Below are 15,725 nucleotides of genomic sequence, written 5' to 3'. Positions count from 1 at the left end.
TTTTTTGTGTCTTGCTTTATCAATTAAAACAGCTACTTGTTTAGGACTGGGATGACATCTAAGGTTGATTTAACTGTAAAATTCAGATTATATAGTTAGAGATCAGTTATTTATTGGGAAACATTTATAGTCAGTTTTAATAGTCTGGTTTGCTGTAGTCTGTGGGAATAGAAAAATGAACATATTCCCTGGCTCTCTAAGCATTCACAGACCAGTGGCAGACACAGACAGAAATAATGACAGGCAAGTGATGCCTATTATAAACAGAGTAGTACACATTGTTCATGGGGGCAGGGGAAAACGCTTTTAATTCTGCCTGTGTTTCTTGGGGTAGCTTTTTGCAGAAGCCACCTGAAATTCTTTCTGCCTTTTTGTGGTTGGCATTTTCCTTATCCTTTGCATGTAGTAACTTCTCTGAAGGAATCAGTAAAAACTATTTAACATCTCCCAGAGAGGGCAATTTATACTTAACAGTAGTTTTGGATGTGGGATTGAGAAAAGTCTCAGTCCTGGTATGAGATCTGAACCTGCTATAATTATTTTTCTGCAGAAGCAAAATTGGGATAATGCTGACTGAACTCATAAAATATAACCAAAATAACTTAAAATATCAGTGAGATGATTTAAATTACAAAAGACGTACAGAGATATGTATCAGTCAGGACTTTAGTACAGGAAACAGAAACCACTCTAGGTATTTAAAGCAGGAAAATACTTAATACAGAGGATTGGATGGACAGCTAATAGGGTGGAAGGATCTACCGTGGATGCAGCCCAGAGGCCTGCAAGCACCTGCTGTTAACTCCCATGTCCCTGCTGAAGTTCAGCTTCTGGGTGCTTGAACTCTGGTAACTGAACTCTGGAATGATGAATAGGGCTATCTTGGCTAGCTGTCTCTAAAGCCTCAGGTCTCAGGATCTGGCTTACTAGCTGAAACAGTAATGGGAAAACAGCTTTCCTCTTCTGTCTTCTAAATCTCTTGGAAATCCATCCAGTTGATTGCAGGGGAGACTATAACAGTGTAGTTTTAGGTTTTTCAAACTTTCCGCAGCATCACAAGGGACAAAGAAAGAGGATTAGGAGAAAATCATTGTGTTAGGATGGATGCATTAATCACCATGTCAGTGGACTGGGGAAAATTGAGAAGTCTTCCAGATAAGACATAGGAGACCAAAAGTAACAGTTATGTGATAGAGGAAATTGCTAGAATGACAGTGACATCTGGTATTGGACAGAGTGGAGGATTTAGGGCTCCAGTCAATGAATCTTCGCTCATGAGGAGCTTCAGTTTACAGATTAGACATGAAGCTTCTAATTCATTGTAATAAAGGATTCCTGGATTATTCTAAAGATTTGCTTGATTTCTTGATGTTTCTAGGATTGTCTTGCATGTAGCCTTTAATTCCTAACCTTTTTTTTTTTTTTTGGTATAACATTTCACACTGCCCTAATATTCTTAAAAATATCAGTCTTCCATAGGAAAGAGGATTTGCTGTGACATGGGGAAGCTGGAAACAGAGAGATGTTCAGGGAGGTGCTGATTCTGCTTTATCTTTGCAAATTAGAATGTGGTTGTGATGATGCTGATTAAGTTCGAGAGCTAAAAGAACCTGCTGTTTGAAAACAGTCTTTAAAAGGAAAACATGTATTCATTAGTGTGGTGAGAATTAGCAGGTTTTTGTTGTTCAGTTTTGGCACATCTTCCTTCTGCACATCCTACTAGGAAAACATGGGGCTAATGAAAAGACTTCCTTGGCACCATGTCGAGCTTTAAGCATGTTTATGTTCCTGCCAATCAGACATCTCAAACACACCTTTCTTACTTGTATTTTTTTCTCCATATAGAGAGAGACCTTCAGTTCTACATTGTGGTTACAAATTAAAATACCTAATATTTGTAATGCTGATTATTCATTCTTGATTTTCAGGTCGTTGCAAGACATGAAGATTTATTGGCACAAGCAACTGGAATTGAGTCTTTGGAAGGTATGTTTCCATTAACTGTTATACTTTATATAGAGCTTGCCTAGGGCTTGGTAATTTTTCTTGTGAAGGATTGGAAAGTAAATAATTTAAGACTTTGCAGGCCATATTAGCTCTGTTACAGCTATTAAATTCTGCTGTTACAGAGTGAAACCAACTGAGTAATATGTAAATGAATGTGTGTGGCTGTGTTCCAACAAAACTTCAGTAAAGCTTTGCGGTTTTATTAGCATGTGTGTCTGACTTTTTGTGACCCTGTGGACTGTAGCGTGTAAGGCTGCTCTGTCCATAGGATTCTCCAGGCAGGAATACTAGAGTGGGTTGCCATGCCCTCCTCCAGGGGATCTTCCTGACGCAGCGATTGAACCTGTCTCTTACGTCTCCTGCATTGGCAAGCAGGTTCTCTGACCTTTGAGCTAAATTCTCTAGATTTAAATCATTGCTTAGCTTCCTACTAGATGTGTGAGTTTGGACAAGTTACTTTCTGTGCCTGTTTTATCCATAAAGGAGTGTTAATATGTACTAATATGGTGCTAATTTGAGTAAACAAAATGTTTAGAACAATTCGTAGTGCATATTTAGTGCTTTTATAACTGAGTTAATGAAAACAAACAGAGAATTCTAGTGGTTAGAGGTTAGGACTCTGCAGTTTCACTGCTGAGGGTGCAGGTTCAATCCCTGGTCAGGGAACTAAGATTCAGCAAGTCACATTGTGGGGCTGAAACCACTGTCCCCCGCCACACCCCGCAAACCCCAAACAAAGTCAGCTCCACCAAAGTAATGGAAATAGGCTTCAATTCTTTCATTATGTTTGACTTCTTTGAAATGCTTTTCAAAACTGAAAGTATAGTAGAATAATGCATTGGATTTTTATTGTGAATTCTTCTATTTTTGTTTGACTACTTTTATGAATTTTTCATTCTGTTAAATTATATCTCATAAATATGAAATGCTAATACTGTGTTTTCTGTCACCACTTGTGATTACATTATTAATCACTGCACATCAAAAGAAAGCTAAATGATTTTTCCCTTTGTTGGTTGAATTCTTGAGGAAGAAGGATATTGCCTTTTGTGAGGCAATATTCTTTAATGCTTCCCCAGTATTTCTTACACATACTCAAAGGTATTATTCTCAGCATGTACACTGTTTCTAATGCATCCTGATGAAGAACATAGTATTTTAAAAATAATAGTTTGTCTGTTTCTTGAATATTTAGGATAGATACTAGACTATGGGAAAATTAAGAGGCTCTAGGTACTGACTTACTGTTGGAAGTTAATTTTTTTAATCTCATAGTATTTTATAAGTTTCTGGAAGCAAGAAACACTACCTGGTTTTTAATGGTAATTTTTGTAAACAAATGATAAATGATTTTTTTCCTTTATAAAACCTATAGGGATGTCATGGTGGTATGTTGATTTTGAGTTTAAATATGTGTAGATAAATCATCACAACAAAAATACTTCTTACTGTGGTTTTTGTATATATGCTTAGTTCTTTTTATTTTTTTTAATTGGCTGCATCATGCAGCTTGTGCGATCTTAGTTCCCCAACCAGGGATTGAACCCTGGGCTATGGCAGTGAAAGTACTGAATTCTAATTGTCACGGTCTGTGCATGGATTGGAAGATAATTTTTAGACATGAGGCAGAATGAGAGAATAGAGTTTATTACAGCGGGAGACACTTAGAACAGCAGGCCAGCTCAAGGGTGAGCCGATGGCTTTTGTGTGTTAGTGGCCAATTTTATAGCCTCAAGACCGAGTTCTTGCTGGGTGCCATTAGGTGATTGTTTAGGGTGCTATAGGGAGGTTCTCAAAGAGTCGGACGTGACTGAGCACAGCACAGGGTGGGTATTTTTTTTTTAATCTAATATGGGGTCAGGGAACTGGAGCTGGCTGGTTTAGATGGGTGGAGGCTCATGGCAACAATTGCTGTGGGGCTTGGTCAGTTCCGGAGATGACCTTGGTACAAGGCTCCACATTTGTGACCTTGGTCAAAGGCTTTATACCAGTGACTTTGGTATAGAGCTCCACATTAACCACTGGACCGCCAGGTAATTCCCTATGTGTGTTAAGTTCCGTAGTGTGCTGATTTTCCCCTGAATGCTTGCTTTTCAGTGATTACAACATTTAAAATACGCTATTTGACTGAGTTAGAATGATTATCCATTGGATGAGAGTATACAGTACAAAGGCTGACTTCTGTAAATTCCTATGGTAATCTAAAAGTATTCTGCAGATTATTTGAACATAAGAAGTCAAGGTATGAATCAGTATTTTAACATGATGTGTATTTCTAAGCATATTAAAAATTTTAAGATTTGTGTTAGGTATTGGAAAATGAGTAGTTTCCCAGCTTTTTACTTCATCTGCTTTTTCTCCTATATATTTAAAATTTTGTGCTATATAATTCATTTGGAGGTGTATTCATTTAGCCTATTTTATTAAAATTTATATTTTTGTAGAAACTAACAACGTGGTTGAGCAACTACACTCCAATACAATTAATTAAAAAAGAAAACATTCGGTAAAATCTACTGTGCTTTATCTCTTAAAATGAATTACTCTCTCTGTCCTGTTCATTTATTCATTTAAATTTTAATCGAGAATTTGCTAGATTCCAGGCACTTGTAACATTATAAAAAATCCCTGTTTTTATGGAGGTGTGTTTAATTGTGCATGTGTGTGTGCCTGTCAGTCGCTTAGTTGTGTCCAACTCTTGTGACCCCTCGGGCTGTAGCCCGCCAGGCTTCTCTGTCCATGGGATTTTCCCAGCAAGAATGCTGGAGCAGGTTGCCATTTTCTCCTCCTTGGAATCTTTTGAACCCAGGGACTGAACCCACATCTCCTGCATTGGCAGGAGGATTCTTTACAACTGAGCCACCCAGGAATCTCACTTAAGCCTATTTAATTAAAAAGAGATTGCTTAATTTATTAATTTATTTGCTCACTCATTAATTGAGAAATTGTTAGATACCAGGCACCTGTGAACAAAAGCCACAGTCACTGTTCAGGTGATATTTATGTTCTAGGTAGGAAATTAGACCCAAAAAATACGTTAGTAGGAAACTTCAGGTATTTGTAAGTTCTAAAAGAAAATAGATGACGAGATAGAAGGGGAGTCCCTTACTAGCTAGGATGAGCAGGGATATCTCTGAGAAGATGACATTTGAGCTGAGATCTGAGTGATGATAAAGAGCTACCACATGACTCTCTGGGGAGAAGAGTATGGTAAGCTGAGGGACCAATAAATGGAATTAGTGTGGCATGTTTGAAGGGAAGAAAGTCTAGTATGATTAAGAGTTTAGTGAATGAAGAAAAGAATTGTAGATGAGGTTCTTGGAAAGGAATTTTGATTTTCATTCTAAATGCAGTGGTAAGCCATTGGAGGATTTTAATTAGAGATATTATGTGATTAATGCTCTAAAATGTTTTCTCTGATGGTTCTATAGGAAGGCAAGAGTAGGATCTGGGGTTCCCATTTAAAAGTTAGAGTAATAGAAGTTGATGGTGCCTTGAATTAGAGTGGTGGATGTAAAGAGAGAGAAGTGGATGGTATAAGATGGGAATAGAGTAGATAGGATTTGTTGATGGGAAATTAAAGGTCTGAGGGGAAAAAACTCACCAAGAGTGATTCCTGAAATTTTAGTCTGAAAAATTGGATAGTTGATGGTGTAAGTAACTGAGATGAGTTAGACTGGAGAGGATCATGACTTTGGGGCAGATCTTATCTTCGGTGTCTTAAATTGTCATAAGAAAGTTCTGAACTAAAGACTTGTGTGTGTGTATGTGTGTGTATAGTTAGGCAGATATAAAGAAAATATAGATACAGGTGCATATGTGTATATCTCAGAATCAGTATTTTATTGAATAGATCGAGATTTCATTCAGACCCCATGTTTTAAATACTAAGAGAGACTCTGGATGGAGAGGTGAAGATAACTGAGGATCATCTCTGGGAGTACTCCAGCATGTAGAGATCTAATGGAGAAGGAGTAGGAGCAACTATTGTGATCGGAAGGAACCCAGGGGGTGTAATGATTTGGAAGGCTAGAGTAAAACATGTTTTAGGAAGGGAGTGGTTCAACGTGAAGTGAATTTTTGAGAGTTTGAACAGGATCAAGACAGAACTGATAATAGAAATTGGCACCTTGGAGATTTCTGGTGACCTTGACAAGGTCTGTTTTAGTGGAATATGTGTGAAAGCTCTCATGAGTGGGTTGTGGAGAGAAAAACATGTAAGGAAGGGATGATAACAAGGAAGACCAGTGCATTCTTGGAGATTTCAGGTCAGTGAACCATAAAGCCAGCAGAAAAGCATAATCTCTGGGTCCAGAAAGGATTCTATTGAACTGAACCAAATTAAAACATATTTGTGGCAGGCTTTAGTCCATGGGGTCGCTGAGTCGGACACGACTGAGCGACTTCACTTTCACTTTTCACTTTTGTGCATTGGAGAAGGAAATGGCAACCCACTCCGGTGTTCTTGCCTGGAGAATCCCGGGGATGGGGGAGCCTGGTGGGCTGCCGTCTATGGGGTCGCACAGAATCCGACACGACTGAAGCAACTTAGCAGCAGCAGCAGGAATGTTAATTAACCTTAAAATTACCTCATCTAATATGTGACAACATTCTATACTTGAATTTATTTATAGAATGCTGTGTTTTAAAACTACAGTGATGTCAGTTGACTATAGAAACTGAGTTTTAAAGAATGGAGTTCAAAATAATTAGATCTGTAATACTAGAAAACCCATTTTTAGGCATATAGTCAAATTTAAGATCTGTCTTCCTGAAAATAGTTTTACAATTTTATAAATGGTTCTTCATCGTGTTATATAAATAGAGAGTAAAGGCAATAATATACTTGCTCTCTGTATCTATTATTTATCTATCACTGGTGGTTAGAGAGAATATACCAGGAGCGGAGTACATCACCCAAATTGTTCAGGGCCTTGGAGATCAAGCTGTGGACTTCAGTTTTAACCTAGGAATGAAAGGGAGACTGTGGATAGATTTTAGCAAATAAGTGTTAAATATAATTTATACTTCTAAAGATCATGCAGGCTTTTGTGTGTGTGTGTGATTATAGTACAATGCGTATTAATAATGGGTTTCCCTGGTAGCTCAGCTTGTAAAGAATCTGCCTGCAATGCAGGAGACCACCATTCAATTCCTAGGTCAGGAAGAGCTCCTGGAGAAGGGATAGGCTACCCAATCCAGTATTCTTGGGCTTCCCTGGTGGCTCAGCTGGTAAAGAATTGCCTGAAATGCGGAAGACCTGGCTTTGATCCCTGGGTTGGGAAGATCCACTGGTCAGAAGGAAACGGATATCTACTCCAGTATTCTTGCCTGGAGGATCCCCACAAACAGAGGAGCCTGGCAGGCTACAGTCCATTGGGTCACAAAGAGTTTGATGTGACTGAGCGACTTTCATTTTCACTTTTCACACATTAACATGGAATTTACCCCTTTAATCATATTAATGCTAATTCAGTGCCATTAATAAGCATCACTATCCAGTTTCAGATTTTTTTCATCACTCCAAATGGAAACCTTGTAACCATTAAGCAGTCACTCCCCCTTCCTTGTGGTGGCTAGTGGGAAGGAACCTGTCTGCCAATGCAGGAGACACAGAGACTTGGGTTCCATTACTGGGTTGGGAAAATCCCTTGGAGGAGGGCATGGCAACCCACTCCAGTATTCTTGCCTGGAGAAATCCCATGTTCAGAAGAGCCCTGTGGGCTACAGTCCATAGGATTGTAAAGAGCTGGACACGACTGAAGTGACTTAGCACGTGTACACCCTATTCCTTGTAAGACTTCGTTGGTGAAGTAAGATTTGGAGTAGAGGAAAACTAGTTAGAGGTTTTTGAATAGTCTAGGTAAAAGATACAGTTTGATTATGATCATAGCAGAAAAAAATGGAAACATTTTTCAGTTTTTTCCTTTTAACTTTTTACCCAACTTGAAACCCTTGTAAATTTCTAAAGTAATGTAAGCTGTTATGTTTTCCTAGGTGTCCTTCAGATGATGCAGACAAGAATTGGGGCTTTACAGGGAGCCGTTGATAGGTACTGTTGTTCATTTTGTAAATAAGTGAAATGGAAAGATTTTTACCCATTGATATTTTGAAGATGATTTTATCTCTCCTCTTTTTGTTTTTCCTTTAGGATGAAAGCAAAAATTATTGAGCCGTACAATAAAATAGTAGCCCGTACTGCTCAACTAGCAAGACTTCAGGTAGGTCCTCATTTGTCATTTCTTTGTAATTTTAGTTCATTTTGTCTTTATAAGGGTATAGATTTCAAGAGAATGAATTCTGAGGAAGTAAGAGAATATGAGAGAAAAAGAAAATATTCAAGTGCTTTAAAAGAAGATGTTCAGTTTAAAAAGTAAAAATCAAAACTACTATTCAAGTGAATTATTTTCACTCTTATTACTATCAGTTCAGTTCAGTCACTCAGTCGTGTCTGACTCTTTGCGACCCCATGAATCGCAGCACGCCAGGCCTCCCTGTCCATCACCAACTCCCGGAGTTCACTCAGACTAACGTCCATTGAGTTGGTGATGCCATCCAGCCATCTCATCCTCTGTCATCCCCTTCTCCTCCTGCCCCCAATCCCTCCCAGCATCAGAGTCTTTGCCAATGAGTCAACTCTTTGCATGAGGTGGCCAAAGTACTGGAGTTTGAGCTTTAGCATCATTCCTTCCAGAGAAATCCCAGGGCTGATCTCCTTCAGAATGGACTTGTTGGATCTCCTTGCAGTCCAAGGGACTCTCAAGAGTCTTCTCCAACTCCACAGTTCAAAAGCATCAATTCTTCGGCGCTCAGCCTTCTTCACAATCCAACTCTCACATCCGTTCATGACCACAGGAAAAACCATAGCCTTGACTAGATGGACCTTTGTTGGCAAAGTAATGTCTCTGCTTTTGAATATGCTATCTAGGTTGGTCATAACTTTCCTTCCAAGGAGTAAGCATCTTTTAATTTCATGGCTGCAGTCACCATCTGCAGTGATTTTGGAGCCCCAATAAATAAAGTCTGACACTGTTTCCCCATCTATTTCCCATGAAGTGATGGGACCAGATGCCATGATCTTCGTTTTCTGAATGTTGAGCTTTAAGCCAACTTTTTCACTCTCCTCTTTCACTTTCATCAAGAGGCTTTTTAGTTCCTCTTCACTTTCTGCCATAAGGGTGATGTCATCTTGCATATCTGAGGTTATTGATATTTCTCCCGGCAATCTTGATTCTAGCTTGTGTTTCTTCCAGTCCAGCGTTTCTCATGATATACTCTGCATAGAAGTTAAATAAACAGGGTGACAATATACAGCCTTGATGTACTCCTTTTCCTATTTGGAACCAGTCTGTTGTTCCATGTCCAGTTCTAACTGTTGCTTCCTGACCTGCATACAGATTTCTCAAGAGGCAGGTGGTCTGGTATTCCCATCTCTTTCAGAATTGTCCATAGTTTATTGTGGTCCACACAGTCAAAGGCTTTGGCATAGTCAATAAAGCAGAAATAGATGCTTTTCTGGAACTCTCTTGCTTTTTCCATGATCCAATAGATATTGGCAATTTGATCTCTGGTTCTTCTGCCTTTTCTAAAACCAGCTTGAACATCAGGAAGTTCATGGTTCACGTATTGCTGAAGCCTGGCTTGGAGAATTTTGAGCATTACTTTACTAGCATGTGAGATGAGTGCAGTTATGCGGTCGTTTGAGCATTCTTTGGCATTGCCTTTCTTTGGGATTGGAATGAAAACTGATCTTTTCCAGACCTGTGGCCACTGCTGAGTTTTCCAGATTTGCTGGCATATTGAGTGCAGCACTTTCACAGCATCATCTTTCAGGATTTGAAATAGCTCAACTGGAATTCCATCACCTCCACTAGCTTTGTTCGTAGTGATGCTTTCTAAGGCCCACTTGACTTCACATTCCAGGATGTCTGGCTCTAGGTCAGTGATCACACCATCATGATTATCTGAGTCGTGAAGATCTTTTTTGTACAGTTCTTATTACTATAGTGTATAATAATTTTACTAACTTTTTATAATTCAAAATTATTTCTCTGATAGAGAACAAAAAGAAACCTAACTTTTATCCTTACAGTTTTCTGTGGTCAAATGTAAATAACCTAGTCATATAATTCCTATAATAGATGGTTGCTGTTCAGTCACTAAGTCCTGTTGATTCTTTTAAATCCATGGACTGCAGCACGCCAGGCTTCCCTGTTCTTCACTATCTCCTGGAGTTTGCTCAAAAACTCACATCCATCAAATCAGTGATGCCACCCAACCATCTCATCCTCAGTCGTCCCCTTCTTCTCTTGCCCTCAGTTTTTCCCAGCATCCAGGTCTTTTCCAATGAGTTGGCTCTTTGCATCATGTGGCCAAAGTCTTGGAGCTTCAGCTTCAGCATCAGTCCTTCCAATGAAAATTCAGGGTAGATTTTCTTTAGGATTGACTGGTGTGATCTCCTTGGAGTCCAAGGGACTCTCAGGTCTTCTTCAGTACCACAATTTGAAAGCATCAATTCTTCAGCACCCAGCCTTCTTTATGGTCCAACTTTCACATCCATACGACTATTGGGAAAACCATAGCTTTGGCTATACAGATCTTTGTTGGCAAAGTGACGTCTCTGCTTTCTAAAACACTGTATAGGTTTGTCATGCTTCTCTTTCAAGGGGAGCAATAGTCGTATGGATGTGAAAGTTGGACCATAAAGAAGGCTGAGTGCTGAAGAATTGATGTGTCAGTACTTTCCTTTTTGTGACCAAATAATAATCCATTGTAAGGGTATGGCACATTTTTGTTTATCCATTTATTTTACTTACCTATCAGTTGATATTTCAGAGAAGGCGATGGCACTCCAGTACTCTTGCCTGGAAAATCCCATGGACAGGGGAGCCTGGTAGGCTGCAGTCCACGGGGTCGAGAAGAGTCGGACACGACTGAAGTGACTTAGCAGCAGCAGCAGCAGCAGTTGATATTTGGGTTGTTTCCTCTTATTGACTATTATGAGTAAGAATTCTTAGGAACATTTGTGTATAAATTTTTGTATGTACAGTTTTTTTAATTGGATGTGTATCTGAGATATGCTAGGTCATATGCTAACTCTATGTTTAATATTTTGATGTATCAAATCATATACATATACCTAAACAGCATTATGTGTGCTCAGTTGCTCAGTTATGTCTGACTGTTTGCAGCCCTATGGTCTGTAGCCTGCTAGGCTTGTCTGTCCATGGAATTTTCCAGGCAAGAGTACTAGTGCAGGTTGCCATTTCTTTCTCCAAGGGATCCTCCCAACCCAGGGATTGAACCTGTGTCTCTTGCATCTCCTGCACTGGCGGGTGGATTCTCTACCACTGGGCCTTATATGTCAATTAGAACATTTTGGGAGCGCCAAAGTGTTTTCCAAGGAAGCCGTACCATTTTGCATTCCTATCAGCTATGTATGAGGGTTTCAATTTTTTCCTTTCCTGCCAATACTTCTTTTCTTTTTAATATAGCCATCCTACCACTTATGAAGTACTATATCGTTGTTTTGATACAAATTTTCCAAGTGACTAGTGATACTGAGCATTTTTTATTGTGCCTGTTGGTCACTGTGTATCTTCTCTGGAGAAATGTCTTTTCAAATCTTTTGGTCCCTTTTAAGTTATTTTTCTGTTTCCTTCCTTCCTCCCTCCCTTCCTTGTTAACTTTTTATATGTGTCATACATAATTCAATTCTGTTCTGGCTTCCAGTTTAGTTGTTGAGAAACTGTCATTCTGACCTGGTCTTTTGAAGGTAATCTGTAGATTTCCTCTGGTTTGTTTTAGGAATTTTTCGCTTTAGCATAGTGTTCTATGCGTGTGTGCGCTAAGTTGCTTCCATCGTGTCTTACCCTTTGCGACCCAGTGCACTGTAGTCTGCCAGGCTCCTCTGTCCAGGGGATTCTCCAGGCAAGAATACTGGTGTTGGTTGCCATTTCTTCCTCCAGGAGATCTTCCTGATGCAGGGATCAAACCTGCGTCTCTTATGTCTCCTACAGTGGCAGACGGATTCTTTACCACTGATGCCACTTGGGAAGCTGTAGAATAGTGTTATGTACCATATTAAATGGTTACGAAATGCAGCATCATGCACTTCATTTCCCCTCTTTGTTTAGTACAGTCTTTTGACAGTAAGTTTTAAGAATCTCATTTTTGCTACCTCACTTGGAATTCATGATAAAAATTTTTTTTTTCAAATTTATGTGGGACTTTATGAAAAATTTCAAGTATTCTAAGTCAATAATTGTGTTTAGAAGTTACATAGCTCATCACTTTATGAGTGAATAAAAACTTAGCTTCTGAAAGTTACTTGCTGAAGTTCATATAGCCAATATGCAGCAATGTTCAGACTGAAACAGAATTTCTCTCGCTAAATTTAGTATTCTGTGATTTTGATTCTATGGAATATGTAAAAAAGTAGAAAGTATGACTCCTGGTTTTTAGAAACTTGCTTGTAGTAGAAAAATTAAAATCAAATCTAGATTCATAAAGCATGGATGAAGAGCACTGGACTAGGTGTTATGAGACCCGACTACATTCTTCATCCTTCTAGCTTCATGGTCACGAACAAACTATTATTTTTTTGTTTGCAGCTTTGAGATATAATTGACATAACGTGTACATTTAAGATGCACAGTGTGATTATTTGGTAGATGTATATATTGTAAAATGATTACCACAGTAAGGTTAGTAATACACATTTCACTTTACATAATTACTATATTTGTTGTGGTGTTCTTGGTGGTTTAGTATCTTTATACAGTGAAAGTTTGGACTGGATCTGGGAATTCTCTTCCAGCTCTAAAATGCTGTGATTCCGTGACACTGTGATAGTTTCTTTTATGAGTGCTTTTATTCTTACGGTTATGATAGTGTGAGGTCAGGATTATTTGTGTTTAAAATAAACACTTTTTATATGTATTAGTGTTATTTTCTATAGTCTTATTGTAAAAAATATTATACTACTGCATAGCAGCAACTGAGTTGAGTATCTGGTAAATTTATCATAAAGGAAGAAAGAGGAGAAGGGAGAGAAAGAAAAGAAAAATGTGCCAGGTACATTTTGATATCTTTATTTCTAGTATTTAATTTTTCCTAAATTGACTCCTACCTTAGGATGAGTCTTACCTATAAGACGGATGTTCATCATGGAAATTGAAACTTCTTTGAAGTCCAAGGGCTCTTTGGAATTTTATGTTTTAACCATTTTTATTCTGTTTACTTTGTCTAGACATTTCCATTTTAAATTTTGGAGAAACTTTAATGTTCCTGTTTAATCTTTTTATTCTTTGAGCTTTAAATTCATTTAAGTGCATGTGATATAAGAAGAAGAAAGAAATGGCTCTGAACTTGTTTTTGCCTTGAACATAAAATCACTATGCTGTACCCTCAATTAGAAGAAAGTACTTTTACCTTTAATTTTTTTTTTTTTTTGCTTTTTATCCCCACTTTACTCTTTCCAGAAGGCTTTTTCTTTCTCTGAGCAGAAGCTTCTGACTTCATCTATATACATGAAAACATGAGTTGAATTTAATTATCACCCCAAGAATCATCTCCATCTTAGCTCTTTTTAGTAACGTTTGCTTATGAACTGCCTCAGAGTTTTTCAGAAAGAAAAATTTAAGAGCTTATTATCCTTTACATAGAATATATAAACTTTTTTAACTTTAATGTTATATAAGAAAATGAGTTTTTAAACTTTCAAATCTTATTTTTTTTTAACACTTTGAATCATATGTTTTGAAAAATACAACAGCTTTATTGAGGTATAATTCACATACGTGCATATAAATTTTTTATCTTTTAATTTTTTTCACTTTTTATCATTTTACTTTTTAAGTCACATATATTAGCTTTCCAGTTTAAGGTTTTTAATTTAGTTTTTTAACTTCGAAATTATATAAGTAAGAAAGTTTGAGAAAATGTTGATATGAAGGAGGAGGAAAGGATTCATAAAGCCTTTTCTCTTTTTATGTTCATGTTTTTTACATGTATGTGTTTTTCACCATATACATTTATAGGATTCTTTTTAGTTTTCAATTGATAACGAAGTCAAATAATTTTATCTGCATTGTTCTGTGTGATGATGATTTAGTTAACTGGCTTTATAAATAATTATCCACCAAACAAGTAATATACCAGGAGGGAAGGAAGAGGGAAGATAGCAGCAGCAGCATAAGACGCCAGTGTCCCTAAACACTTTGAAAACACTGAGAGTAGGCAGGATAGCAAAACGGGAGAACCGCTGCTGGTGGGAGTCACGCTGGGCTAGTTTGGGAGCTAGCATTCAAGGGGCGCAGCAGCTTTTGTTTGTGCTCTGGGAAAGCCACTCTCCGTTGAGAGTACAGTCATTGTGAGACCATCAAGGTGTGAGAAAGCATGTGCTGGTGGTGGGGAGATGAAGGTAGAGAAGCGCTGAGGCACAGGACAGGGGAGTGAAGCCTTGTGGTTAGCAGGGGGTAGCAGAATGAGTAACCTGGGGATACCACATGAAGCACATGAACCCTGCCTAAACTCCTGACTCACAGAGTTTTGAGGAAGAACAAATCGTTTAAAACCATTGTGTTTTGGGCTGGTTTCTTATGCAGCAAAAGATAATGGATTTAACAGCTGAACTGATTTTGATGTATAGAGATTGCTGTCCTCATAGAATCCAGGGACTTTTGCTCCTATAACCTTTTATTAGGACTCTGATAGATGATATACTTGAGACAATCAAATGACTAGAGAAACTTCAAAGTAAAAACTAGCAATGACAGTAAGAACGAGGCTTAAATGAGGGATATAAAGTAGTATGTAATGGCTGTATGTTACTTTTAAAAAATATTTATTTATTTTTGGCTGCATTGGGTCTTGTGGCACGTGAGATGTCTCCTTGGGGTGCACAGGCTTCTTTCTAGTTGAGGTGAGCAGGCTCAGGAGTTGTGGTGCCTAGTTGCCCCGCAGCATGTGGGATCTTAGTTCTCCTAACAGAGATCAAACAGCTGTCCCCACGCTGGAAGGCAGACTCCAAACCACTAGACCTCCAAGGAAGTCCCTGGCTGTATGTTTTGACAAAGAAATAAAATTCAACTCTAAGACATCGTGGGGAGAGTATGTGGGGAACCGTTTTTTTAAATTGTCATCAATCATATTTTTATTTGTAGTTTCGGTTTTGAGTTCAGGTAATGTTTGTATCATGCAGCAAAGCAAATGAATAATTATACATATTCTAATTCTGTTATCTCTGATGTCTCTGGAGCCAGGAGTCTCTGTGGAAGAAATAATTTACATATGTAATTTAGAAGATTAAGTATAAATACTCTGTGTTCCTATTTAAGTGGAAGTATCAGTGAACTTATGAGATGTTCTAATTTTATCTTAAAATAGTGTACACATCATGTGTATATATTTTTGTATATATGTATAATGTTAATCTGAGACTGTTTTATGTGTATTGTGGAATCAAGCAAATGAATATTTATGTGGTATTTTAATTTCAACATTTCCTAACTGTGTGTACTCCGAAGTCTCAGAAATGAGCAGACCTGGTTTCCCCAACATGGTCTTCAAATGCTGCTGACTTCTAAAGGAAATCAGGGCTTCTTTGATAAATCTTTGATTCCAGATCTGGGACATGAAATATACATTATAATATTTTTATACCTGTATATCCCAAGGAAACTATCAATAACCACTAAGTAGAGTCATGACAAAAG

General features: G+C 38.0%; 1 protein-coding gene across 3 annotated transcripts in view; it reads left to right on the top strand.

Moving 5' to 3' along the window:
• Positions 1 to 15,725, top strand: part of COG5 (component of oligomeric golgi complex 5) — a 285,624-nt gene that overhangs the window by 8,758 nt on the left and 261,141 nt on the right. For 2 of the 3 annotated variants that reach the window (XM_061413970.1, XM_061413971.1), the window contains exons 3-5: positions 1,929 to 1,986; positions 8,005 to 8,059; positions 8,159 to 8,228. In XM_061413970.1, coding sequence (XP_061269954.1) covers positions 1,929 to 1,986; positions 8,005 to 8,059; positions 8,159 to 8,228 — 183 coding nt within the window. The remainder of the gene's footprint in view (positions 1 to 1,928; positions 1,987 to 8,004; positions 8,060 to 8,158; positions 8,229 to 15,725) is intronic. The other variant, XM_061413972.1, reaches the window with a different exon arrangement.

This window comes from Bos javanicus, chromosome 4 (assembly GCF_032452875.1).
Source record: "Bos javanicus breed banteng chromosome 4, ARS-OSU_banteng_1.0, whole genome shotgun sequence".
Lineage (NCBI taxonomy): Eukaryota > Metazoa > Chordata > Mammalia > Artiodactyla > Bovidae > Bos > Bos javanicus.
Note: the sequence above shows the minus strand (reverse complement) of the source record. Positions and strands in the feature narration are given on the sequence as shown.